Raw genomic sequence first — 26942 nt, forward strand, 5'->3', positions numbered from 1 at the left:
GTGAGACTAAATGATGTCTGTGTCTTTGTGGATGAGTCTCACTTTAGAAATAGCAGTTACCACAAAATCAGAAAATGTATCTTTTAAGATCATAAACTCCTCATAAACTCTACTTTTGTGTTTCTTTTTTTTTTTTTTTTTTTTGCTTTATGCAATCTCATTTCACTTTCTGATGTTTGCCTAATTTTAACTAGCAAGCTCATCAAGAAAGCAGCCATTTTTCATTTTAAGCTGCAATTAATTTCTCTTTTACTTGCATTTTTACAGCATCCTCTTTGTTATGCCTTTCGTTACGTTACAACTACTAAAACTACAGCACCTCTTTCAAAACTGAGCGTCAGAACAAAAAATGATCTGTAGTTCACGAGCACCATCTTCTGGTAGAAAAGAGAATGGCAGCGTCTGGATTGCACATCTTCACATGACCAACAGATGGCAGCATAGAGCCACTGAGAATTTCAATTTACAGATTTGAGGAAATTAAAAAACATTTTTTAGCTAGACATTATTCAAATTTAATTTAAAACATCCATAGTATGTGTGGTCTAATATGTTTAATTCTATCACACATGATTAGTAAAACTTGTCTTTGAAAGTGTGCTAAACTTCTAGACAAATCTGTTCTTTTAGAAAAATAGTGGCACACAACACAAGCTTTTGTAACTTTAAAAAGTTGAATAAATATATTAGTGTTATTCTAAAAAGGTACAAAGCTGAACAACACCCATTTTCTTTTTAATTTTTCAAGTGAGGATTCAGCTTGTTTGTACTTTACTTTTGTACTGTAGCAGTTGCAGAGGTTACACGGTAATGCCAACATTTCTTTTGCCTAAAATATCTGTCAAGGGAGGCATACAAAACAGTGTCAATTATATTCCATGGCATCAAGAAGGCAGTCATCAGAAACAAACAAAATGAAGGGAGATGTTTCATTTGAATAATTATTTTAAAAACACAAGTTAGAAACTGGCAGGGATGCAACCAAGATGGAGATACAAAAGTAACTTCATGAAATTTAAAAAAAAAACTGAGCATTCTCCACGTGTGACAATATCTCATGTCAGCCCAGTAGAAGAGCCAGTCCAAGATACTTACTATGTTAGAGGAAATTAGAGTAAATGAAATTCAGCTTTTAAAGAGAAAAATAGTCTGAATTTTTTTAAAGAGCGTCCTGTTCAGTAGTGAATTTTAACATACGTTTCTTCTGCACTTACCAGTGAGAAAATATTTTACTCTATTTCTCTTAGTTTGTTTCTTTTTCTTATACTTGTGGGGGTTTTCAAAGTAATAACATTTTTGACTTTCCCATGCTTCGACATCCTGCCCCAACTAGTCTCTTACCGCCTAGCAGCTCATAATTTTTCCTTCTGTGAATTTTATCATTGCCTCAGGTAAGGTATTTCACTCCTTCCGCGCCTTCCCCCAGCGTAGCAAACACACCCACACTACTCCCTCACTCGTGCACAAACAACAAGCACTTTGCACTCTGGGTGTGGTTTCTGCAGTGCAAGCAATAACACGAGAAAGGAGGCATAATGGCAGCTGGCGTGAATAAGAATCCTTGACACTCAAGGCCTGGGCTTGATAATTGATTAAAAGCAGCTGATGAGCTGCACGAGCCTTGGAAGAGAGGAATCCAACAACAACAACAACGCATCATGAAGTTCTCAATGCACGCCTCTGCTTTCAGGAGCGTGTTGCACGAGAACATGCTGACCCAGATCTCTCGGAGAATTAAGATCATTCTGTCAAGACAGATCAATTATTCATAAAAAGATGACATTGAATGCTTACTTGACATGCGAGGGACATAATGATGGTCGCTCCTGAGCGACCAGGATAACGTGCAGCATCAAAAAGGCAAGCGGGCCCAGTCAGCAGACATCAAGGTTAAAAATCAAAAGCCGTCCCTCTTCCTGCTCTTTCATTTTTCTTTATTTTCCTGCCATGGAAGCAAGTGATGGCATGTAAACAGCTGAATGTGTAAAAATAAAAGTGCAGATTGAGTAAAACAAGGTTTATCGCTGTGCTTTCTTTAAAAGGTTTATTAAAAAAAAAAAAAAAGGATTTCATATCAAGATAACTGTGCGGAAAACATTGCATATTGACCTTCACTCCTGTTTTTCAAGTTAAAAAAGACGAACAACTAAAATATTAAAACGATTAGCAGGACTGTGGTGTTTTGCAAGGAGCAGCTGGTGTCTTTACTAATTCAATTAATTACAGTCTGTTTAGAGAAGTTACAAATAGAAAATGGAGACGATCTCATCAGAAACACTGACTGACTCATTTAAAGTTCCAAACGTAAGAGTTCGGAATAAACTATGTTTCTTACAATTAACAAGTGTTCTGATCGTTCAGACCTCACTGGTGAGACCAACACTTTTATTTATCAAGAAAATACTAGCAGAAATCAGAGTGGTAGAAATGTTAAAGTCAAAATATTGTCAGGGAATCCTATGCTGCTAAGCTTTTTAATGTACAGCTTCCTCCTCTGATCTTTTCTAAATAAAAATAAAAATAAACTGCTTATAAATGGACAGATGAATGACAAAGTTCCTGGGGTAATTGATACGGTAGGTTAATGACCAAAAGCAATCTAAACTTTCTCCCACACTGTAGTAACATATTCCTTAGATATAGTTGCCAACAGCTAATTGTGTGATTGACACAATAAAAATTAAACATAATTGAAGTACATCCTTCAAACATGCAGATCCAACTTATTTGTTTTTGACTCAATGGTCACAGAACCTCACAAAAATGAATTAGTTGCACATGATAGCATAGTTAATAAAAGGCATGTCACATGCAGCAACTGTAAAATAAAACTCCTGAAATTGTATAATAGTATGTTCAAATGAATTTTCAATGCATAAAGTTATTTTATAAGCACCACGTGTATTTTTGTTTAAAAAAAAATAAACTAGTGAGGATTGGTTTGCAACTCTTTGAATCGAAGTTACAACACGCCCATCGCCTTGATGTCAAACTGACGTGTTCAATTCCTACCACCAGGGGGCGCTGTTACACCAGATGGGATTGTTGTTTTTTTTCTTCTTTTTCCCTGCCCGAGTCTGGGATCAGAGCATTAACGTGTGTTGTGCGCGCGTGTGTGTGTGTGTGTGTATCCAGTGAAAATTACCCGGAGACGGACGGAGACCGTTTTTGACCATACCAATGTGTCTGGCCTGTAAATACAGCGCATTAACCCCAACGGAATCATCTCCTGGACACGGTGGGACATCGAAAATGAGGGAATAATCGGAAGACTCGCGCGGCGAGGCTCGTCTGCAGCTACCGTTTTTGTTGAACTGAGAGCGGGGACCACAGCTGCCGCTGCTGCTGGCTTAAGAAAATGTCGAGAAAAATAGAGAGCAAGCAAGGTAAGTCCTGCCCAGGCTAGACTCAAAGCGTACTATTCCCACCTCGCGATACTGTAATAATGGGATTCTTTATAAAGGGGAGCTGTGGATGGATTTAACGCGGGATGTGTATGGGTAAATCTTCAAGCTCCCGGATAACACTGCATGAATGTGTCCAGTGTAAATGGTGGTTTAATTGGGCCCCATGGATTGCTCTTTTCTCGACTATCCAATTGAAAATAAAGCGTCACTCTCTGTCCTGCTCGCTGGTGTTAGCTGATTTAGCATGCCAGTGTAAAATAAGGCAGAAGTAATATCACATATAGATGCTGTGGTTCTTAATCTGGCATGGGACTTCACCGGCATTTTATCAGTCTCCCTGTGATTTTTTTTTTCCTCCTCTCCTTTCTACGGTCACATAAATAAAATCATTTATTGTTTGAAAACGTCCATACCCGCTGGAAACAAATCTCAAATGTTTTTTTGTGGGATGAGGAAATATCTCGGAATAATTTGGGAACTCGGCATATGTTATTTAAAATGTGTTCTCCCACGGCTTATCCTCATTTAATGTGGGTTTGCTGCTGGAAGCAGCAGCTAAATTGTTAGCTTTTTGAGGCTAGCGTTAGCTGCGTCGACACCTGGAGTTAGTTCACGCCCAGGACCTCCGTGTGTATCTGTGCTAAGCTGATTTTCACCACTGTGCATGTGGCAATTTTTTCTCTCTTTTTTTTTCTTTTTCTTTTTTTTTTTTTCGTGGCTTTGGTCGCTTGTTGTGTCTGCCTGCGTGGCTCATTTTGTATGCAGGCGAAAGGCAAATAAAGCACTGCATTGCACTCTTGAGTGCGAGTGCAAACAGGGGTCGTCTTAGGTATGTATGCCTTTGGGAAGGAAACTTTATACCCGCCAGATACACTTGCATACCCATTCCAGCAGCTGTCTCCCTGCCTGGCCTTGTTCATATATATATACAGTCCTGCCCGGTGTCGCCTGCAGTAAATGGGACTCCCATTAACCGACAGGCGGGGAGGGAGTGTCATCATCCACCGCCAGGCTCACTCATTCCTCACAGGCGTAAAAGTTTCCGATTCCTTTCGTGTCTTGCGGACAGATGACTACATATGGTCACAGCTAAATGAAAAGTCAGAGGCAGTGCCGATTCTGACTCGCACATCTGCTTTCCCAAGCTTTCCTAATTATACTTATAGGGTGACTTGTAGGTCTGTTGTCAAGGCACAAATCCATCCGACACATAATTTGCATCCGATTCCGATATTTGCCCAGAGTCTGTAAATGATGATAAAGCATAACGGTATTCTTCCGACATGATGAAAAAATGAATGAGCTGTCTTAATAAAACATTTTTAGAAAAAAAAAAACTGAAATAAACAATGACTTTCTAAAAAAAAAAAAAAAAAAAAAAAGGTTTGTGCAGCGGTTCATTTTGGATCATTAAAAAAAAAAGCAGTAAAATCTACCTGTAAAGCCTTAGACAATATTTTGCAGCATATCACATTTTTCTCCTTTCATAAGTTTGCAAAGTTTCCTTTTTTTACACACTTAAGAATATAATGTACAGCTTGCAAGATTTTAATTTTGGGGAAAAATAAGTAGTATGGACCTATATGCTATGCATTTCATACATGTTTATTCATATAAAGAATCTGCATTATTCAGCTAAGTTGAGAAATAAAATTTTAGCAACATCTCAAAAACAAAAAAAATAAAATGACTGCAGAGTTGACAGTTTAATCAGTCTGGTATCTAGGAAAACACAGGAATTCGGAAAAAAACGAACTCTTTACCTGTGAACTTTCAAAAGAAAAAAACTACCAGTGTTTCGTAATTAAACGTGATCCGTTCCATTTCAAATTACTCTTAAATACGTGTAAAACGGAGGAGGTTTGCTGGAATACCTTCACCTTCCCGACAGTCTTCCTTTCTAAAAGTTTCTCGCACTTTTAGTTGGTGTTTTTAGTTTGTGACTGATCGATCATCAGCCGGGATCAATCGGATTTTAAATCGTCTTAATCGGGTCACTAGAAGATTTTTGTTGCATCTCCACTTTTAAACATTTTCTGATTGTATGTAAAGCTCCCAGTTGTGAGCAGGTGGATTTTTAGCTATTGACTGAAGAATAACACATGATGCATGGGATAACTACTCTAGTGGTTGCCATGGTGCACAGATTGTCTCAGGTTTATCAATGCAATGCACAAATGGACCCCAAACTTCCACAGGAGAGTAATGGCCAGATTCACTTGCTACATAAACATACTCCCCTCTCGCCGTGGTAACCGTGTCCCAAAGTCGCCAGCTTTTTCTCTTCAGGGATGTTAACGCCCAGATTAGTGACCTGTTTATTAGAGTTGGCTTTGCAACCTGTTGTGTGGCGCTCCATTTTGATGTCACATCCAGCTGCATCAAAGTAAATAAATAAATAAAACATCCAAGAGGGTGGTTGATTTATCCTCTGTAGCATTTATTTTGCTGCATACGCACCCACATGACCTCACCGGTTAGGCACCCGGGACTGTAATCCTTAAACAGATGCAGAGTCTTGAGTGTTGCCCAAAAACCGTTGGAGCAGCTGACTTGCAAACTCGCTGCTCTGTGATTTCCTCGAGGGAACGGGAACCGGGTGGAGAGGAGCAGAGATTTACAGCAGTTTTGTCAGTTCACATTTGGTGTGCTGTGCTCTCTTTGCGCATCTACTTAAAAGTTTGAGAAGTTTTGTGTCGGCATGCATGTGTGACAGTTACGCGTATCGAAGCTAATAACGACTGTTGTTTCTATCATTTTCATAGAGACTACAAATATTATGATCCAGCTCAGAAGCTTCACTTGAGTTTCTGTTTCCATCTGTTTGTTAGACAATTTAACATCTGAGCAAAGCACCGAAGACATGAAAATGACAAAAGAAATGATCATTTTCAACTCAGATTACTTGTTGATCATAAACTGATTCAGTCTTTTAGTTCGTTTGAACTGCTTTTTTTCTCCCATTTCAGTCATTCAGTCCACTTGAACGAGCTGGGAATGGAATATAAATGAGATTTATTACCTTCCTCCTAAGGCTGTCAGTTATATAATGTGGTGTTTTTCCAGTTCGGTTCGTTCACTTGTTGGCAGCCGTGGTGGACAGTCTAGACGCCATTTGTCCAACCTCTCTCTGATTCCAGATTCGTTTACCTATCAAACCAAAAACTCTCTCGGCATTTGGTGTTTGTCAGGTGTAAACCTGAATTATATGATTTGTAAACAATACTGCATCCTTTAAGATTTGCTCAACTCACTTGTTTTTCCAACAATGCTCCTTTGGTATAGGTGGGATTAGCTGCTTGTCATTGCAACACATCGCAAAACTGTTGTGACATTCACGGGTGTGTGGAATGGGTATTGGTTTAAATGTGAGATACGTCTGTACTACAGAAATGTGTAAATATCTTTATGGAGTTGGAAACACTTTCAGAGTTTGTCGCTGTTTGTAATTATAAATTTCCCACCAGCAGGTAACAATAGCCTGTTTGCAAAAATTCCTTTGCTGCAACAAACCTCATATGATCTTCTCCATTAAATAATAAAGCTCTTGCAGAAACTATTTTTAGGTACATGTGAACTTATTCTGATTTGCAGAAAATGAGATTTGGATTGTTCTGCAAAGAAAGAACTCGTTCTGATGCCAGGATGTTGTGCTTCTTATTTTTAATTTGTATGAGCAAAAAGCTCTTATTTTGTTTATAAGAAATTCTCTATTTGCGCTTTTTTCCTTTTTTTTTTTTTCTTTTTTTTTTTTTTTTATTAAATCAAAGGCATGTGATGAACTAGCATCTTTCCCAAGGTGTAAAATATTGGTCAGTGCTGGTCCTACTAATTTGTGTGTTTTAAGCCTTAGAAAAGAAATCTTAATCTGTCACAACAGCCACTGGCACAAAGAGTATAAATCAGTATTGGCCAGGAAAAGCCTAATTCATGCATCTTTTTTAAATTTCTGTGTGCAGAATTGCCCCTGTCTGGCCTTCCTTAATGAACCTTGTTTATGTGATGACATGAATTTGTAGTTTTCTACGCGAGCGTTGAGCTGGTGGTGAGTTAGCATAAATTTAAATGCTGGAAGAGAAAAGAGATGGGCCTGCATTACCGTTTCCTTTTTATTTTCTCCCCGGCTACTGCAAAATCCGCGTTTCATTTTCGACACGAAGTCAGAAATCATGACACACGTTTTGGCTCGTCAGCGTTGGTAACAAAGCCGTGGGAGTATCAGCGTTTTAAAATTAGCCCGTGGACTCCTCTCTGACTGGACCGTTGATAGTAGTAACCGGCCGCAGCGGAACTGATCCATCAGTTTCCTATTTTAGACTCCCTGCCACCCCAACTCAGCCTCCCTGCAAATAATAGGAGTGTGTGTCCGTGTTTTGCTGCGATGCAAAGAGTTTCCTCTCTAGCATTCCTAGAGTTAACGCCGAAGTGTGAGTTATTCGGACGCCTTTGTGCTTCTGAAGTGGTTACTGGAATGCTTTAAGCCTCAAATATATTGTTGTGTGATGTACAGAAATAGCGAGGCCTGCGTGCCTTAGTCACCAGAGCTAAAGAAGTTATGATTACAAAACGCTTCCTGGGACAATTTGGTCAGCCCACATTGCTGGTGAGTGATCCCACTGTTACAGAGGGAAGGCTATGGGTCCTGGGTTGACATGCTGCAATTTTTGAGGTTTGATGGGAGCAAGCTCTTCGCCCTCCCTGCACCACAGAATGAGAGGCCTGCTGCTCCCATATAGGTTTAGCAGTGTTGTAATTAGATTTTCTCCTCTTTTTTTTTTTTGCGTGCGCGTGTTCTGTGTATGGGAAAGCAAAGAAGAGGGAGGGAATATGGTTCAGGGATGAGAAGAAAGAGGGTGGAGAAAGATTAGAGGAATGGGGTAGGAAAATGGATTGATTGCACGTTTGGTAACGACTGCGGCCGAGGCAATCGATGGGAAGTGGGAACAGTCGGGCCTTTGCAACGTGAAGGTTTTCAAGTTCTTTGGTCTTCTGCCTCTTTACCAGCGTCTTCCGTGGAGCAGAAGGCTGCGATAAAGGTCGTTTTGAGGGCCTCGTTTGTAAGTCGATGCCATTTCAGTCGGGCTCCCGTCTGTTTTCCAGACGCTTATCGCCCGGACGCTTCGTTCGAAGCTGTGTGTCGGTATCTACGCTAGAGAGGTCGCTTATTCCCACAGGTGGACGGCTTTCCCCAGTGCATGTCACTGGGAGTTGGTTCCCCTTCATGGACACTGATGTCACCTTCTTTGCTCAGACCAGGATTTTTTTCTTTTTCCCTTCTCAAGGTTTTGCTTTTTCGAAACAATCGACTGCTTTCCAGTGCCCGTCGACTTCTGTCACGTCTATTTGCGGCTCTTTCCTGTGAGGCGCGATGCAACATGGGTGAGTCAAGTGAGGACGGTCACAAGGACTAGTGAGTTCATGACTAAAAGTCAGCAGTCCCGTAGAGGGATGGCTGTAAAAACGCGAGGTTGATCGGTGAGCCTCAGCTCACAGAACGTGTGACCATCAATATCACCAGGACTAAGCTCTGTGGATAAAGGATTCTTGCATGGGCAATATAAGCTGGAGGAGCCAGGGTTCCTCCAAGGACACGGACTCCTCTCTACGGGAAGATGTGGATGAGGACGCAGGTAAAGAAACTGCAACACACACAGAAAATTACTGTAGAGCTGCCTTGTCAGAATTTTGTGTTTAAATGCTGGTTTTTGAAAACCTTGACTCTGTGATACTGATTTTATTGACTTTTGGTTTCTCTTTAAGAGAGATTTTTTTTAAAATAGATCCAATTGATAAAAGATAAAAAGGTACTCCATTTAGACTTGATGTTTTCTTTCTCGCTTTCTGAATGCCTGAAGGCAGACAAGTTGTAGAAAACATACTTGCTGTTTCAAAAGCGCATCTCTGCTTCTTCGCTGCAATGGCTGTTGTGCTTGGATGCCTGTACATGGTGCGTTCACTGATCAGAAAAAGATCCGATTTTTAAGTTTCCGACTAGCTGATTTCAGATCAGGCCAGTCAACCTGGGAAAATAATTTTCAGATAATTTTCAGTCGCCATGTGATTTATGAAGCACCTCTAGTTGTATTGTGCTTTTGAAACATGTTGAGCTGAAACTACTGAACAGATGAAAAGCTGTTCAGTAGTTTGTGTATTTTAATATACATGACAAGAATGCAGGTCCCTCATATTATCAAAGGCTCGTTTCACTTGACCTCTGCTTATGTTCTGACTACAGAAGTTTTACTGTATAGAAATGTTGCAGCGGTTTTTATGATTTAATTGCTTAGTTTTAATTGTCTTTAAGGGGCTCTTAGGGCTGTGTACGTCTTTATTTAAAGCTCTTCTTACCAGTTTGGAAGCTTTTTATTTATTTTTTTAAAACTTTGGTAAAATAGGTTCAACTGGCAGAATAAAGTGCAGGGGACATTCCTCGCTGTGCTTTTTGTGTCATGTGGCTTTATAGAAAGTGCTCATTTGCGCTGCAGAAGCCTTGGGCGGATCCAGCTTTAAGAGGCGGCTCTGCAGGCCCGCAGCCCTCCGTCGGAGGCTGCCGCTTGACCTTCTAGCCTTCACCATTCGTAGACAGAAGCGCAAGCAGCCTCTCTAATCCCAGCTCATCAGGTGACGACTTGCCACAGTTGCCTGGATGTCATCTTCGTAATCCTGTTGCACAATAAAAAAAATTATAGTAACAAAATTGCATCGCTTACACGGTTGTGGTTGATTTGCTTCACCATGGTAGCCGAGTATGTTTGTTGACCCACACGTAGGGGTTTGCGCCGCTCGGGTTATTAATGTTTGTTATGAGCCGGTGCTACCCCAGTCGCACTGTGTGAAATGATCCACCCTGGTGAGCCGGTAGCACGTACAGGCTCCTAAATTAAGGGAGTCGAGTCCATTATTGTGTAATTACACAGGACTGAGAGACCTAATGCCTTGTTTTGAAAACACACACTCTGGTGTGCTCAGCTCAAAAAAACCCCATGTATTTAAGCACAGCAGTTGGTGTTTGGATGAGTTTGTGTATCATTCGCCTAAAATAATTTGCTTGGTATTTTTAGCAATATTATGTCTCTGTAGTAACATGTAGATTCTTCGTTGTGATTCACTCGCTAAATAAATAGCAATATAAATAGATGGAGCAGGCTATACTCTATAGATGTTTTTAACATTTGGTGGGAATTAATTAGTTTGTTGCCTTTAATTTTCAAGAAAATGGTTTGATGTTTGTTTTGACTATTGAGTCAAAGATGGAATAAAATTCGATATAGCGCCAAATAGAATGAAATTTGACATCATTCCGTTATGTTTAGCTCTGCAGCAGACAATAATTTTAGTCATCAATCTATCAATTATTTTGACTACTAATCAATCTGTTAAAATTTTGGCACATTCTGCCGATTTTCCATTTGAATTTTCTTTTTATACAATGGGATTTAGAAATGTGTTCAAAATGCAAATAAACAATTCGGTTCCTGTTTTTAAATGAGAAAATAAACATTTTACTGCCTAAAATGCAATAACATAGCATTTGTTTAGCTGATCATTTGTAGCAATGGATGCCTCTGCAGTGAAAAAATAACTTTTAATATCAAAATGTGAAACTCTCAACCCTTTCTGTTCGACTTGACATCAGTGCAGCTGACTTTTTTCTTTTCTTTTTTTGGTTAAACGATTCATTGGATATCAAATGGTGATTAAGAGAATTTTTAAAATTATTTTTTATACAGGATGCTACAAATAAACGGCAAAAAAAGTTATGTTACTTAAAACATAACTGAGGTTCAGATGTATTAGATTACATTGTTTTTAAGTTCTTGGCTTGCTTGAACTTTTTCAAATTTCAATTTGCTGTTTTAATGTAGTTGTTAAGATTTGATTTTAGAAATTAGGAACTCATGACTTCCTCCAACGTATGATGTGATTGTTGAATGCTAACCTTAAGTTGTTTTGAACAATGAATTGTGTTTATTCTCTTGCTGACCACATCGCCTGCAATATTACTCTCGATTTTGGCTTTTTTTTTATTTTTATTTTTATTAATTTTTGTAAAGAAAAAAATGGAGATCCAGTAAAACTGTTTTTGTGTCTTTGCCTGGGCTGAGCTTGTCCACTCGCTGAGACCCTAAAGTGGCAGGGTGCCGGCGGACAATGAAGGGGAAGCTTTACGGTTGCTGCCAGTTTCCGACGCCACTCCAAATCAGGAATGAAAGGGGAAGTTGGCATCGCTTGCAAACAAGTCACTGCTGTTGTCGAGGTAGATCTATGTTTAGATGCCTTTGTTTGTTTTTTGGCTCCATTGATGACTGCGAATCCTTAGATTAATATCTTTTAATCATGCCGGAACTGTAAAGGATATGGTGACTTGCAGGGACACAAATTGTCGGCTTGCATCGACCCACTTCTTCTTGGATATTTCTATTTTGATCAGATTTTAAAATTTTCAAAAATGCTGGCTAAATATTAATTTGAGAACAAAATATTGTAAATTTAGATTAATATAAATGTGTATTTGTTTATTACTCTAAATATAGATTAAACGTGTGATAAAATTAAATTATTTTCTTTCATCATCAACACAAACCTTTGCAAACGCAAAAAAGTCTTGTTATATTTTTGTAGTTATGTGTTATTGGCGTCCTATTAAGTTAATCAAATCAATAGCATGTTTATCTATGAAGCAGTTTGGCCATTTGGTTCATTCATCGGCGTGGCTGCCATGGATACATCCAAGGAAGTAAAGTTTGAGACCATTAAGCTACAGTCGTTGCAGCAGTTAGCTGTATTGCTAACCTCATGGCATCTTGTTTACTCGCCCATTTTGGGCGTCAGCCCTGTCTAGCCTTTGTGCACAAAAGTGTCAAGAGGTTGACAAGTAGGCCACTGTACAGACAGAATGAGCTTTGTGCAGCTCTCTAACAGGAGGAGAGTGGTACCACTCCTCACTGCTCGAGGCCATTTACTGTTTCCTATGCTTCTGTCTCTCTGTATCTGTCTGCTACTCAGCACTGAAGTGATCGGTTCTATTGTGGCTGTTTGTCTCTGTGGGCAAGATCTGTCTCGTTTCTCGAGTGTTTTATAGCGAATGTTTGCTTTGTGCTCTCCTGCCAAGCAGCTGCCATTCTCTCAGAACTCCAAATTCAACCAGCAAATCAGCGTTGTTTTATTTTCGCTGTCGCAGTGTGTTCTCTGGTGCCATTTGATGTCAGAGATCCTGACAAGTGGGGGTATTTATAGCTCTTTGTGGTTCTTTAGTATATTGGTTTCACCCAAGGGGAACCTGCTGCCTGCCAGCCAGTGTGCGCTCGCTCTGCTGAAAGATTCAGTTCGAAAAGTGAGCTTTAAATGGAATCCTAAATTAAAAAAAAATAAAATAAAATGCAGTGATATGCTGCCAGAAGGTCACTTTAAGGATCAAGCTGCTTTGAGCTGTTTGGTGTGTCTGGGATAAATGAGGCGAACCATTTCGAGAGAGGCTTGAGAAAATCCAGAGACGTACCAATTTTAGGCAAGCCTGGACTGCGAAGAGGAAGCAGCGCTCGATGATGGAGACAAGGGACAGGAAATCGTACCAGTGGCTTCGGCGTCAGTAGGGAAGGAACAGGAGGGGTACCCAGGATGGCGTGTATGTGTGTGTTGTGTGATTTCCCATTTTCAACAATTTGCATCATACAAATTTACACCCCACCCTGTCAGGAAGCTTGGTGAATGTGTGCCAGTCTTTGGTGTCTTGTTTGGTACACAATGAAAGAATTAAGTTATTACTTGTATTTGCTGAGTTAAAGTTTTTTGTTTTTATGTGTACAAGAAAAAGTAAGATGTCACTGTCACCAGGTTAAATAAGCAAACTCATGGAATTTCAATTTTGCTATCAAAATACAAAAATATCATTTTATGAAATTTTTTGACACCTTTCCACACATACAGGTTTGAGTAGGGATGTCATAACACATTTTTGCTGGACGATAAATTATCCCAGACATTGCGATAAACTATAATATTGTTGTTTTGAGACCATTTTCAAGTAATGGCTACTAGTGGTAATGGCATAATAATTCAAGAACAGCCTCTTTAAAGATCAATAACTTTTCATTTTAATGAACAATGGTACTGGAAGACATTTTAAATATCCCAAATAATTAAAACGACAAATAAAAAAATTTAAAGTTTCTGTAAACAGAATTGTCCTTAGAAAAAGTGCTAGTTGAGACCAAAGGATCAGACTCAAGACTTTTGTCATCCAGTTTGTGCTAGAAAGAGAGCGAATAGAGGAAAAAAACTATAAATGGTGCAAATAGAAATTATTGAGCCCATTTTAGCTTATCATGAGATTGTCTGACTTACTGCTTAATGAAAGAAATCTAGACGGTGTTGAGGAACATCCCCAGACTTGCTTTTGTAAGATGAAATCCGTTTCATTTATTGCAGAAAAGGAAGAGACAAATTTCCGTTTTCAAGACGTACAGCAAGTTGTTTAGTTGCACAGCCTATATACATTCAATAGTGCATTGCAGTGTTGTGAGGATAGTGTTGATTTTTTTGGAAGCATTCTGATTTTCAGAAATTACTTGGAGAAAATGGCAAAAGCAGCCAAGTAGCACAGAGCAATCTAAGTTCAAGATACAAACATAAAGCTGTTTTTTATTTTTGTTTGTTGTTTTTATAGGAATCTGAAATGAAGTCGAACGTTCATCGAACTACGGCTGTGCCAAAGATAGAAACACTTTGTTTAGAGTAAATACTGACAGACAGCATAGTGCAACTTAAACGTGTCTGAAAGGTGAGCGCTGTTTAATCCGGAGGCTCGTAGATTTTATGGCACATTACCAATGTTTCGCAAAACGGTGTTTTCCACTCCACTGTTTGCCGTCTCATTATCGGCGGGTTTTTAAAAGAAGCCGGGACCATCAAAAGCTTGCCGCTCGTGCGCCGCAGACCATGTTTTGCTTGCCACTGGTGCTGCTGAAAAGTCGCACCCCGGGGGTAATTTGCTCTTGCTTCAGCTTGCGGTTGAATGCCTTTTAGAGACGAGTCGTGTGCTTATTTGTTAGTGTCACTGGATGTGAATGTGTGAGTGAAGGCCCGTGTGTTTTGTTGTACACAGGACAATTGAAACAACTACACCTTAGGGTTCGCTGCGTTACTTTCAATACAGCCCCAATAAAGGGATTTGCCCAGAGCTCCCATGAATATGTTCCATTAGCCTGTCCGGTGGCCGTAATGAGATGTCGACCCATATTGAAACCATCCGATTTGTACTCCAGCTGGCAGAGAGGCTGGATTATTTGAGCGCGCACACATTATCATAGAGGTCAGTCACAGCCCAGAGTAAGGACAGTGTGGCATGTTTTTTTTTTTTTTTTTATAGCTTTGTTAGAGTTGTTATGCAAAAGTAGAACTTTTACATAACGATAATGTGTGTAATGCAAGTAAGTGATGATGCTACCTTGAACTCAAATAGCTTGGGGGTGAGTTTTAGTGTTCCAACTAAGCCAACAAAGGCTAAAATTTTACTCCTGAACTATTTAGAGAAGTGAATTTTGGGGGTGTACTTATTTGGTCACAGTCTTAATATCTTGGTGTGTGTGCTGGCCATTGGAGGGCATAGTAATTTGAGAATATTTTAGGGATCAGAGAGTTTCTATGTCCTACTGCCTCAGCTGTTGAAAGTGAATTTAAAGAGGATGTGGTTACTTTTTTAATATCGCCGCTTTTACACATCCACATTTGTATTGATTCATACAGGAATGCTTTGTTCATTCTGAAAAGGAAAGTAAAGCATCAACTTGATTGAACTTTTTTTTAATTAATTTAATATACTACCAGTACTTTGTAGCATGACTAACAGGTTTTGTATAGCAGAAATCTTACCCACTGCTCTTAATATCTGCACAACATCCATTGCATTTCATTCAAGCATTTAATATTAAATGCATGGGGAATTGTAACCTCAGAAACCCTGAGATCACGCATTGTAGCTTATTTTAAATGGCTGTTATGGCTGTAATTTATGATGTTTGTTATTCTTTGCTCTGCCTTGTTCGTCATGTTGCTGTAATGGTAGACTGCATATAAAATAACCGTGCAACTGTGCCTGACGGTGGATGCGGATGACAGTAAATGTACTGGCTTTAGCTGCTGCCTCGTTTCCCATTAAAATTCTGGTTTAGTCTTCATGGGCAAAGATATGTTTTTTAATCCGTATTGATGTTTCAAACAAACACTGAACAAGCATAGGTGCGTCACCTGGGGATTAGGTTGGATTTGCGTTTGTTTTGTTCTAACATTGCGTGTTTGAATAATTAGTCTAGTCACATGTTTCACATTGTAGTTTCACCTTACCACAGGTTTCAGGTGTTTTTTTTATTTTTTATTTTTTGCATATTTTTACACTTATTTGGGACTCGGCGCTAATAAAAATATGCATCTTTCCCCCGTTACCGTGGTGACAAACCTGACAAAGTGGGCCAGGTGTTATGTGTTTAAGGTAAATGTAATGATTTCTTTTTGGCTTGTCTCCTCAGTTTACCATGTTGTCTGATATAATTTAGAAGAACTGTTTTTACTCTCGAACGTAATCACACCAAGCAGTTCAGTATCTGATGAGGTGCTTTGTGATATGGATCTGCGTTATAGATCGTCTTTACCGTGTGGCGCGCTCTGTTAGTCATGGATGACCAGGCTGTCTGTGCTCATGCGCGGCAGCACACAGAGGACCTCCATCCCCGCTCTGATATCTACTCCTGAGCTGACCCACGGCTTCTGGTTCTGCTTTGCTAGTCATTGATATGCTGAAGGGCGTGTTTGTGGAAGCTGCTGACAGCATACCATAGCGCCTGTGGTTGATTTTTTTTTTTTTTCTTTTTCTTTTATCGCAACCGAGATAAAGAAAAACAAGACAACCCAGGTGCCCTTGGATATATAAAAAAAATGTGTAGTACAATATATATTTCATGTAAAAGCTGCAAGCACAATATAAACCACCTCATTTAGACTTTGATTGGATCCCAGTGCAGTATTGATAAATCTTTCTCACTGTTCACACATCATGCTTGCTCTAACTCCAGAAGTCATTATAAAGAATGCTAATGGGGAAATCAGTATAATGCATTGCCAACTGTACATGGACCATGTAGAAACCCTCTATGGTCTCATTTACTATTTTGTTTTGCGGAAAACAATAGGTGTTAAGTGGGCTAAGCACTTAGCATCCACTTCATGTCATTTAGTTACTCAGTAAGTGAAGCTGATGCTCTCTTACTGAGTCTCCCTGTGGCTCTCTATTGAACATCATGCCTAAACAGCACAGCTGGAAAGCTATAAAACACACCATTGGACTTCTGCCTCCATTACTTCGTAAATCAGCTGTAAGCTATGCTCCATGCCAAGACTTTTTCTGTTGCTGCTGCTTTGCTACTTCTCTAATAGTGTTACTTTGCCTTAGATATCTACAAGTGCAACATACAATAAAGGGTTTCCCCCAGAAAACTTGCTAAGCCAGGTGGTCAGGGCACGGAGGCGGTCCACCGGCGGTCCACCGTTTTTTGTATTAAATGATGTTAAGTAGACAATAAAAGTAAAAATATCACTGGGTATTTGTTATGGGAAAACATCGTCAGTGAACTGCTATATAAACCCACAACTAGTCTTAAAAACAACTAATCAAAAAGTACAATTAAAATAAATATCAACTACGTTTACTTCTGTTAAATCCAAATTAAGTCAGCGGCTCCATCAGGCCCCCCAGAGCTTCAGGAGCCCCATAAATGCTAATATTTTATCATAGACCACAGATATATAAATGTAACATTTGTTTATTGAGATTATCATTGCTGCTAAATTTGACATAATGGTTTCAGCATATATACTGTAAATTAAAATGCTTTAAATTATTTAACATTTATATGTCAGATTTTAAGGAGCTGGCAAGTTTACTTTGTAGAAGTTCAAAGAACAATATTCATAGTCGGTATGCTACGGTGGCGCAGGGGTTAAGCACAACCCATTTATGGAGACCCTAGTCCTCAACGCAGCTGTCGCAGGTTCGATTCCCAGCCTTGGCGACCCTTGCTGCATGTCTTCCCTCCTCTCTCATTTCCCACCTTCCTGTCAATTAACTATCAAATAAAGGCCACTAGAGCCAAAAAAATCTTTAAAAAGAACAATATTCAGTCAGATTAGTTTGTTACCACAACTACAATCTGATGCTGTGAGTTTAATCTCTGAGTTTCAGCTGTTTGTTCACAAATACAAATTGGTAAACTGCAGTTATAATTTATTGCTTTTTAGGTTTGCCAATTTAAACTACTCCCCCTGTCCTAGATTTCACTAAATCTAACACAGAAGCTGTTAGAGGTGCTGATGATTTTAGCAACAAAAGGGGCCCCAAAGTCATATTCTGCTCAAGGCCCCATAGGTAACGCCCAGCGGTGTGATTGGTCCGGCTTTAAATGCATAAGCTATAAACATTTCTTCTATAAACATATCTTTTAGGAATAAATCTGCTCTGATAGTGAAACGCTCGGAGCTACAGAAACACTTGCAATCCGGCTTAAAAAAAGGCGATTTTATTTATTTATTTTATTTTCCTAAATAAAAAAAAAGAAAGGCTTAGCCTGGCGGTGGCGCTAGTAAAGCATGGCGGCCGCCAGACCTATGATATACTGGGGGAAACCCTGCAATATTTCCTGCATGTCTTCTGTCAGAGACCAATTTTTCTGTTTTAAAACTTGAACACAAACATTTAGAAATCCCTAAATAAAGAAATTAAATGATCACAATGATAATGAATCACATTTTTCCTGTTTAATTGTCCCTTTTTCTAATTTGTCTGTTTTTCTGCTGGTATTTCTGTTTACGTTTCATGCCATATTTTTTCACTCTTCATTGCTGCGGACAATATGCCACTCACTGTACTCTCATTTAAAGACTAATGAAGTCCCATAGAGAGAATTGAGAGGGATTTTTGTGGCAGCTTTAAAAATCTTTGTTTTTGTAAAGCATTGATGTGCTGATTCCACTTTTAGTCATTATTTATCTTTATTTAATACAATTCTAGTGTTTCTACTTCCTACTGTGTTGCGGTCATCAGTTAGTTACTTTAGCAGAGGCGATATCGTGCCAAACATTTTAATAAAAAAGACAGTTATTTCAGAGTTGACATTTGAAGCCATCTTCAGCATCTTAATATTGCCAACAAACCAAGGTTGGCATTACTAAACATCTAGGGACAAAGAGTGTTGGTGTTGGTGCAACCTGGAGTCAGACGGTGCTTCCACCATCTGACTCCATAGTTTAGCAGAATTATTCAGCAACAAATGACTTATAAATTTATTTATTAAGAATATATAATGAAACTAAATTGAATCTTTCCCTTTGGAAGATTTTTAAATAACGTTTCCCTTCATATGTAGGAAATCAAACAGCTATCTTAGAAAACTGCATCTGGGATCAAAAGTAATTTTTTGGATTGAATTTTCAGCAAAGGGCAATCAGTGAAAATGCCTTGGTCAGCACTGTTTTCACTAGCCTGCACCAACATGTTACATGTTTCCATGGTAACATGTTGCTTTACCGATGACGAATACTTTAGGTTTTTGCTCAGTTATGTGTCACAGCATCAAGACGTAGGATTTGGCGCATCTTTTTCTTTGTATGTTGTTAGACACCAGCTGACTCATGGCTCTTGCTGCTTTTTGAGATGTTGCTATGGAGTCAGTTCAAAACAAAAACATATCCACATCTTACTCCTGGCATGCTACATTTGTAGTCTTTGCTCAGCTTAATCAGCAGGTGGCCATGCTGTTTCTCTTTCATATTAACTTCTCTGTTATTGTTCATACATAATTAAGGCTTTTCCTAATCTCCACTGGGGGAAAAAACTATACATTGTAGAGCATGCAATGATATATAAAATGTTATATAAAATTATCTGAGAGAGATTTATTTTATTCTTCTTGTTAGTTTTTCATTCCTTAGGTAGAGTTATAGTAACAGTCCTCTATTACTTTGGAATACAGTGAGACTTGAAATCATTTTTATGTGTTTTTTTTATTGCATTTATTAAATTCATACTTTCAGATCTGTTTTTTTCCCAACAGCTGCTTTCTCTTCTCCAAAGCTCAAACAATGACCTTTCAGACTCTTGTTGCGCTCCTCCTGAAGCCGGGAAAACATGTCAGTTTAAGCACAAGGTTCACACACACTTTCATAGACATAAGGTTTAGGAGGAGATGGCAGCTGTTTGTGTAACCCGAATCACAACCTCTGATCCGTATCCTTTCACCCTGCAATCATCCCGTTCTACGGGTGGAAGGAACTTGTGATGGACGCACCAGCTGTCTTAGAAGGGTAACACCTTAACTTGGCGGTTTTAATGTTTTTATACAGACCTGGACCAAACACGCACAACCACCCGACAACTGCACTCACTGCCAGGAATTGGTCTTACAGTTATTAACATCAGAGATAAATATTTTATGCCCAATTCAAAATGAAAGATACATTCTAGCATTCCTGACATAGTTATTAATCACTTTTATTAGGATCAAAGGCGTAAGGGAGCTGTTGCTGTAAAACAAAGTTTGCAACAGAGATGGAAAGCGGAAAAGGGTTAGGGTTAGGGCCAGTCAACTTTAATATATTTGTCCAGCCTTCCTGTTATCTACTGAAAGTCTTGCTCTCTTGTGCTCTCTCAGAGCTTGAATTAACTTGACATGCTGTAAAGGCGTTGCTTTAAACATGCTGCTACATCACTTTGCTTAACCTGACTTCATGTATACCTCACTAATATTGAAAATGGATGCCTTAGGGTGTTTTCACTCCTGATAGTCTAGTAGACTCGGTTCAATTGGAGACTAAAAATTTGTTGCACTGTGTCAAGCAATCCAAACTAATTAAAAACCTCTCCACCACCTCGCCTGTGGTGGCGCTGGACCAAGAACCACTGACGGAAACAGCACAAAAAACTTTGAATCAGACACTGAGCACAACTTCCTTCTTCATAAAATGTAAACAAAGAGTAGGGTCAGATTTTTAGTGGTTGTAGGATATCTCTTTTGCCTTTTGCAAAAGACCATGAGCCATTTCTCCCGCTAGCACTCGAAATGCCCATTTGTTTTGGTTGCATCTACCCAGAATGCCCTGCTCTACAGTTGCTTTGTGCTTTTGGAGCGGTCTTTGGCACGCTTGACATTCACATTCAAACTGCACCAGAGTTCACTTCTATTGAACTGAAAATTAGATTGTTTGGCGGACAACAGTTTGCTCCCCCCCACCCCTCATCAGAGTATGATTATGCTGTAACCTCTCAATGAACCAGACTTTCTAAGAAGACAAACTAGAGTTTAAGTTTGACCAATCAAAGCTGGTATAGGCATACACAATGAAGACTGTAGCATGGGACAATAAACTGGCAATGTTAGAGATCAGGTTTACTGCCAACCTAAATTAGTATTCAGGTTAATGCTGCTTAACTTGTAGTTTATGGATGCACCTAGTCAAAATACGCTCACATTTTCTACATTGGGTGTGTGTTTGTTTACTGATTGTGCAACAAAGCCTTGCCTTAAGCAGCTTGAATGCTCTCCAGACTCTCACACCACAAATGAATGTGCAGTGTGTTTTGTTAAAGATTTACAGGGTTTGTAGTACTTGTTTTTAAAGATCTACAAGTATCAAAGAATAAAAAATTAACGGATAAAAGAATATTTAATTTGCTCAATATCTCACTGGATCCGCTCGTCAGTCAGCCTCAGCTTTCTCATGTATCCCTTTTGACGTCAACGTAGGCTACTTCACTATACCTGCGTCGTCGCCTGGATGACTGAAAGAGAAGTTTTCACTGTGAGCTTTCTTTCACACTTTTGCTCAGTCCATGACTGGTCCGATTCAGCATACGAGACATTACAGGCCATGACCTCACCCGCTTACAACTCTGGCCAGCGGCAGACAGGAAGCCGCAGAGAGCAGGAGCGATGGCCTGGCTGCTGAATGGCAAACGCAGAGAAGCCTGCTTGACCATAACAGAGAACCTCACTGTATTCCCCCTCTTTAGTCTCTGCACCCCCCACCAACTCTGTTTCATGCAGCTTATTTTATTTCTTTTGTCCGTGTAACGATCATGCTAGAAGCTTGACTTTCTGTTGGAGAGGCGTTTCCGTCCAGAGAACCGTTCAGACAGCAAAGCTTCGGGGACTGTGATGTCTGCCGAACCAGCTGCATGAATCACGGTGGTGAATCATTTCACTCATGGCAGCGTTGCTCTACTCTGCAGCTGCAGACTTGGACGCAGTCCTTTTGGGACTTTGTAAGCTGGAACTGAATGTCCAGCAAACCTTCGGTGTCTGTCTCCTCTCATGGCTCTGCTCTAGTGTACACCCCAACCCGAGTTTTGAACAGATTATTGGATGTACAGTTTTATTCTTCAGCCCGTTGGACGAAGTCTTCATGCAATCGATGCCCCTGCCTGACACAGATGACACTAAGATGCTAAAGGTTACACAGAGCATTGAACGCTCACATGAGAGGAAAACAATGGAAAGAAGGAAATGGAGATTTATCAAAATTATGATATATTGTCATCACAATATTTACCAGAAATGTCCCTATCATATGTTTATCTGACATGATATATTAAAATTTAAAAAGTAGCTTGTCATGTATGTAAAGAAACTACATAATTAGGAATATAGTGATCAATTGGCCCCCGATTTCCTTGGTTTTGGGTGAACCTCCGATGCTTGTATGAAAAACCAATCTTATCTACCTCCGCAAATCTCTGAAAATCAGCAACTGTCCACTTTTGCTCTGCAGTGATAGACGGCTGAGTGACAGATGCGCACACCAGGTCACATCAGCACATACGCGGTTAACAATAGTCACCCACCGTCGCACCCCTATAAATAATACAAGGTTGGCTGGAGAAGTAAAATCCCCTTACAGTGTTTTCTCCTAACCGCTTCATTCATAGAAACACAATTTTTTATGTGGCAATACTGCACTGCATATTGCAGTTCAGACAGTTGAGATGAGGATGTTGTCCTAGTCACAGCATCTTGTCCTGCCACTCTCATTTGACTGACTAGATGGTGTTTTACTTTTTTTTTTACCATCAATTTTCTAAAACATATCGAGGTTTTTTTTGGTTTTCTCTGCTTGAGTTTGGTGACATAATGACTACTTATAAAACTAGATGTAATTGTATCTTTTTGTTGTTTTTTTTTAACCAGCAAAGGCAGCATATTTATGTGTGGAGAATAATTTTGGCTCCCATATTCATGTGACTGATTTGGCCCATTTGGAAACTGAAAACTAGGTCAAGTGAATTTTAAAGGTAAAGAGGTGCCAAGAGGTACATTTCCAGTAACTCTGCACATTATTAAATCAGCGTTGCAGCATAAATAAGTCACTCACTCTGACAAAGCAGCCAGTGTTTTTGTAGTTTTTGCTCTAAATTGCAAAATACAGGGTTTTTTTCCTCCTTTGACTGTTCAATGTAAAACAAGAAGAATCCGTTCTTCCTATCCCTCTTGCATCTCCGGATCAGGAGGAATCGCTGCTGGGACCGTTCCTCATCAACATTTTTAATGAGACACACAGCCGTGTTTGGCTGCTTCAGCGCTCTTTAGCTTCCACTCAGGGTTGAGGATGAGGAGGATTAAGGGCGGAGAGTGGGAACACAGGGGTGGATATGTGCACGGCCTGTTGATCGATGGCGCCGATGAAAGCGCGGTGTGACTCTGGAAGTGTATTGTGTGCCGTTTACCTGCTGTTGATTGCTGTTCGACATTGTTTTGTTCTTTTTTCTTTTCTTTTTTTTACGCCGCTGGCCCCAGAATGCCAGATCAAGCTGTCGTTGAGCTAAAGGGAGATCACCACAGATAGAGGAGTCATTTTGTCACTGATAAAACCCACGCTTCCTGCTGACTCCCAGTGCTGTTATTAGCGTTTATCTCTTGAATTACTTTGGGGTAGCGATATAGAGAGGGAGAAAGAGGTGAAAACAAGCAGCGCGCCAGCAAAGGATTGTACAGAAATCGAGACGTGCTCAATGTTCAAATGCAGCTGGCTGGCGCTTCTTCAGTTGCATCATTTTAGTAAATCATTTAGCCATAATAAAGCTACTGTTAGTTGTGTGCCTTGGAGCAATTTTATTGCTCTATTCATCCCTCTTGAGTCAATACTTTATATAAGAACATTTCCCATCAATTACAGCAGCAATATGCCTTTTGGGGATCTCTTTACTAGATTTCCAGAGACTGAAATGGCTCCCCTTCCTATTTTGCAAAATAGTTTAATCTCAGTCTGATTGAATGGAGAGCATCTGAGGACAGCAGTTGTCTTGTCATAGCCTCCTTTAAGCCTGCATTTAAGAGTCCTCTTATTGCACGCTTAAATGTTGCGATAGCAACTGTTAATGCAAATTCAGTCGCTTTCAAATTTTGCACCGACTTGCAATTTTCATCAGTCATAGCAACTTTTTTCTCAAACTGATCGATAATGTTAACATTTTCTGCATTTCCTGCTTTTCTGACTAATCACTGCATCTCGACTGAATTTTGATCGATTCGCTTAACCCCCTTCTAATTTAACTTCCAGTTTCATGGCATCTCTTGAATGTCGAACCTGCAAGATGAAAGCTTGCTGCGCAAAAGGTTGACATTTGTATTTTTTTTTTTGTTCTTTTGTAAAAAAAAAATCTTTTAAGATGTGCTGTAGGGGTTGTTTGTACTGTGTGTACAGTTTATTTTGACTTGAATGACCAATATGAAATTCTTCTTTTGCATTTTGACGACTCCTCACTGTATGATTTTGTTTGTATTAAGGGTTCTGTTTCAAGAAGGTACTTGAAAATGTTATTTTTTGACTGCAACTTTTTGAATATGGTGCCAAAAAAATTAGTAATTTTCAACAATCTCCAAAAAAGAAAAAAAAAAAACCATCATGGAGGACCTGGTTAAGCTCTACCTTTCCATCAGTTCTAAGTTTCCTATCCCCAAGTGAGGCATCCCCACAGCATCATATTGCCACACCAATTTTTAGGCAGAATGTCACACTTTTTAAATGCAGCCGTCTCTGTTCTCTGTAAATGAATCAAATTGGCAAGTAATTTAACTAGTAAACTAATGACCATGTCATTGTTTTCATTCTGGCCACATTTAACTGTTCTGTCCTTGCCTTTGACTGACGCACGCACGCACATATAGGGGCCACTGGAAGAGCCTTGACTGTCTGACTGATTTATATCCAAGACAAACAGAACAGATGAAATACAGATGCTGCACATACTTGATAAAAATCCCTGGTGCACCAGTGTCTTAAGATTCCACTTTCGTTCCGGCATCTCGCTTGCGTCCACATATGATCCTCTCTTTAGCTCAGTTTCACAAGAGCGCCATTGTGAGATAGTGGATTTAGCTCTTCACTGAGCTCGTGCCATCTGTTTATAGATCATTTCCATTCTCTCCCCTCAAGCATGTTTACGCCGTGACTGACCACTCGACTTCCTCCGTTTTCCTTCTGTCCGCAGATTCGCAACGATCCCATCTGTCCACTTTCACCATGATACTGAAGGACAAGTTCCACTCGCCCAAGATCAAGAGGACTCCATCCAAGAAGGCAAAGCAGCTGCAGCCAGAGCCAGCAGCCAAGAGTACTGAGAAACCTGCTAACAAGGTGACTGTGCACCTTGTTACCCACCTCTTATGGGAAATCCATATATTTTCCTACCTACACCATTTGTTTGGGAGTCTTTTGTTTTCCCGATCTGTGTTTTGTGCCCCCTGTGGCCTTGTGTCCCTGCTGTGGCCTTGTGTGAGAGTTTTTCTGTGGGTTCCCACAGTTTTCCAGTTGCTGTGGAAGCAGGCTCCTTTAGAGCAGATGTTTTAGTTTATAAAGACACCAGTGACTCTTCCCTGCTTCCCGAATGAGCAGCTCTGATCCTTCTCTAGGGTTCAGTGTGCGCGAGTTTATTTGCCAGAATGATGCAATGAGACTTGGGACATTGTTTTGAATGAGGCTTTTAAACAAGGCGCAGCTTAGTAACGGTTAGCAATATATTGGAAAGTTTTGAAAATGTAGATTCAAAACCATAAATGTTCTATCACGGTTTCTATGAGTCTTTTTTTGTTTGTTTGTTTTTAATAATATCCCGCTTTAAGTATCAAAAGGCCCAGAATATGAACTTTATGGCCCATATCTTCAAATATTCAGAGAATTCGAATCAAAAAGTGGTTTGGGAAAAACTTCTGATTGCCCTTCACTTTGAAAATGTGGAAGCAAATAAATAAACCAGTGCACTGATATTTGTGGATTTTCAGTTTTTATGTAAAAGTGCTCAATTTCTCCTTTCTGTTTACTGTAATTTCCAGACTATTGAGCATACCTGAATATAAGCAACACCCACAAACTGTAAAAAGACAAAAAAATTTAAAATACAATTATGTACACACACTTATGCATAAACTGCAAGTGCCCCATGTTGTAACATGGGATTTTTACGCAGAAAAACATTTCTTGCTGTGTAAAAAGAAGAAAAAAACAGAACGATTTTCTGTGATTTTTGGTACATATTTCATGAACTTTTAATCAAATAAATCATATTTAATTAAATATTCCCTGGTAAGATGCACAAATGTGTAAATGCTTTTTCCAAACAGTGCCTGCAATACGGCTGCTTAAAAAAAAAATGTAATTAAATTCAATAGCCTAGGAAAAGTCATTGATCACCATCTTCATCTTCCTCCTGCACACTACAACCATTGAAGACATCTTCATCAGTGTTGGAATGGATCAGCTGCTGAATCACTTCCTCAGGCTCTCTTTTGTTGTCACTCTCAATGCTCATCATGCATCACTTTTCAGGGCATGTGAAGAATGTAGATGCTTGGTTCGGAAACTACGCTACGCAAGCACTTTGAATTGCCTTGTTGCTGAAAATGTGCTATATAAATAAAATTATCTTACCTTATATTTATTGTGCAAATACAGCAGCGGGGATATTTTTACAGAAGGGAACTGGAAGGCTTATAACAGCGGTTTCTAAACTTTTTAACTTCAGACTAAGGTGACGCAATTTCAAGGAGAATATTTAATTACCATCACTTTACATCACTACTGCTAAAAATTGTGATTAACCTTCAATTTCTAGATTATTTTCTGTCTTTCCAAATCAGAGAACATTCCAAACTCTCTCTCTGAGCTTTAGCATCTTGACTACTTAAGAAATACATCTAGTGTTGACTCTAAGAGTAAATTGACTCCATCCAACTGACCGTATGCATTATTAATGTGAGAGCTTAAATGCATGACACTTGAAATATAGTATCTTACCAAATACTGCTTCCAAGCAGTCCTTCGTGGTTGTAAAATGACATGTTGTTACTGCGATGATGATTTGCAGTTTGATTTATTGTGCAGCACTACTTCAACCTTTCTTTTGATGCTAAATAAACGACGATATAAACGCATCAATGGCGTGAATTTAATTTTTATTCATTTGTTAATGAGTTTTTTTCTACTACATCTGGTTCTCAT

At 39.4% G+C, this 26942-nt stretch overlaps 1 protein-coding gene across 12 annotated transcripts in view; it reads left to right on the plus strand.

Moving 5' to 3' along the window:
• Window positions 1–3051: 3051 nt before the first annotated feature.
• rapgef1b (Rap guanine nucleotide exchange factor (GEF) 1b) overlaps window positions 3052–26942 on the plus strand; it is a 50366-nt gene continuing 26475 nt past the window's right edge. For 3 of the 12 annotated variants that reach the window (XR_014090030.1, XM_081613082.1, XM_081613084.1), the window contains exons 1-2: window positions 11505–11664; window positions 24937–25082. Coding sequence is in view for 11 of the 12 variants with exons in the window: in XM_081613082.1 (XP_081469208.1) it covers window positions 11559–11664; window positions 24937–25082 (252 nt within the window). In the remaining variant the exon portion in view is untranslated. Of the gene's footprint in view, window positions 3387–7766; window positions 9038–11503; window positions 11665–24936; window positions 25083–26942 lie in introns of those variants that run through there. The other 9 variants (XM_081613087.1, XM_081613088.1, XM_081613091.1 and 6 more) reach the window with 6 other exon arrangements.

The sequence above is a fragment of the Poecilia reticulata genome, chromosome 12, assembly GCF_904066995.2.
Source record: "Poecilia reticulata chromosome 12, P_reticulata-male-v2, whole genome shotgun sequence".
In the NCBI taxonomy this organism is placed as follows: domain Eukaryota; kingdom Metazoa; phylum Chordata; class Actinopteri; order Cyprinodontiformes; family Poeciliidae; genus Poecilia; species Poecilia reticulata.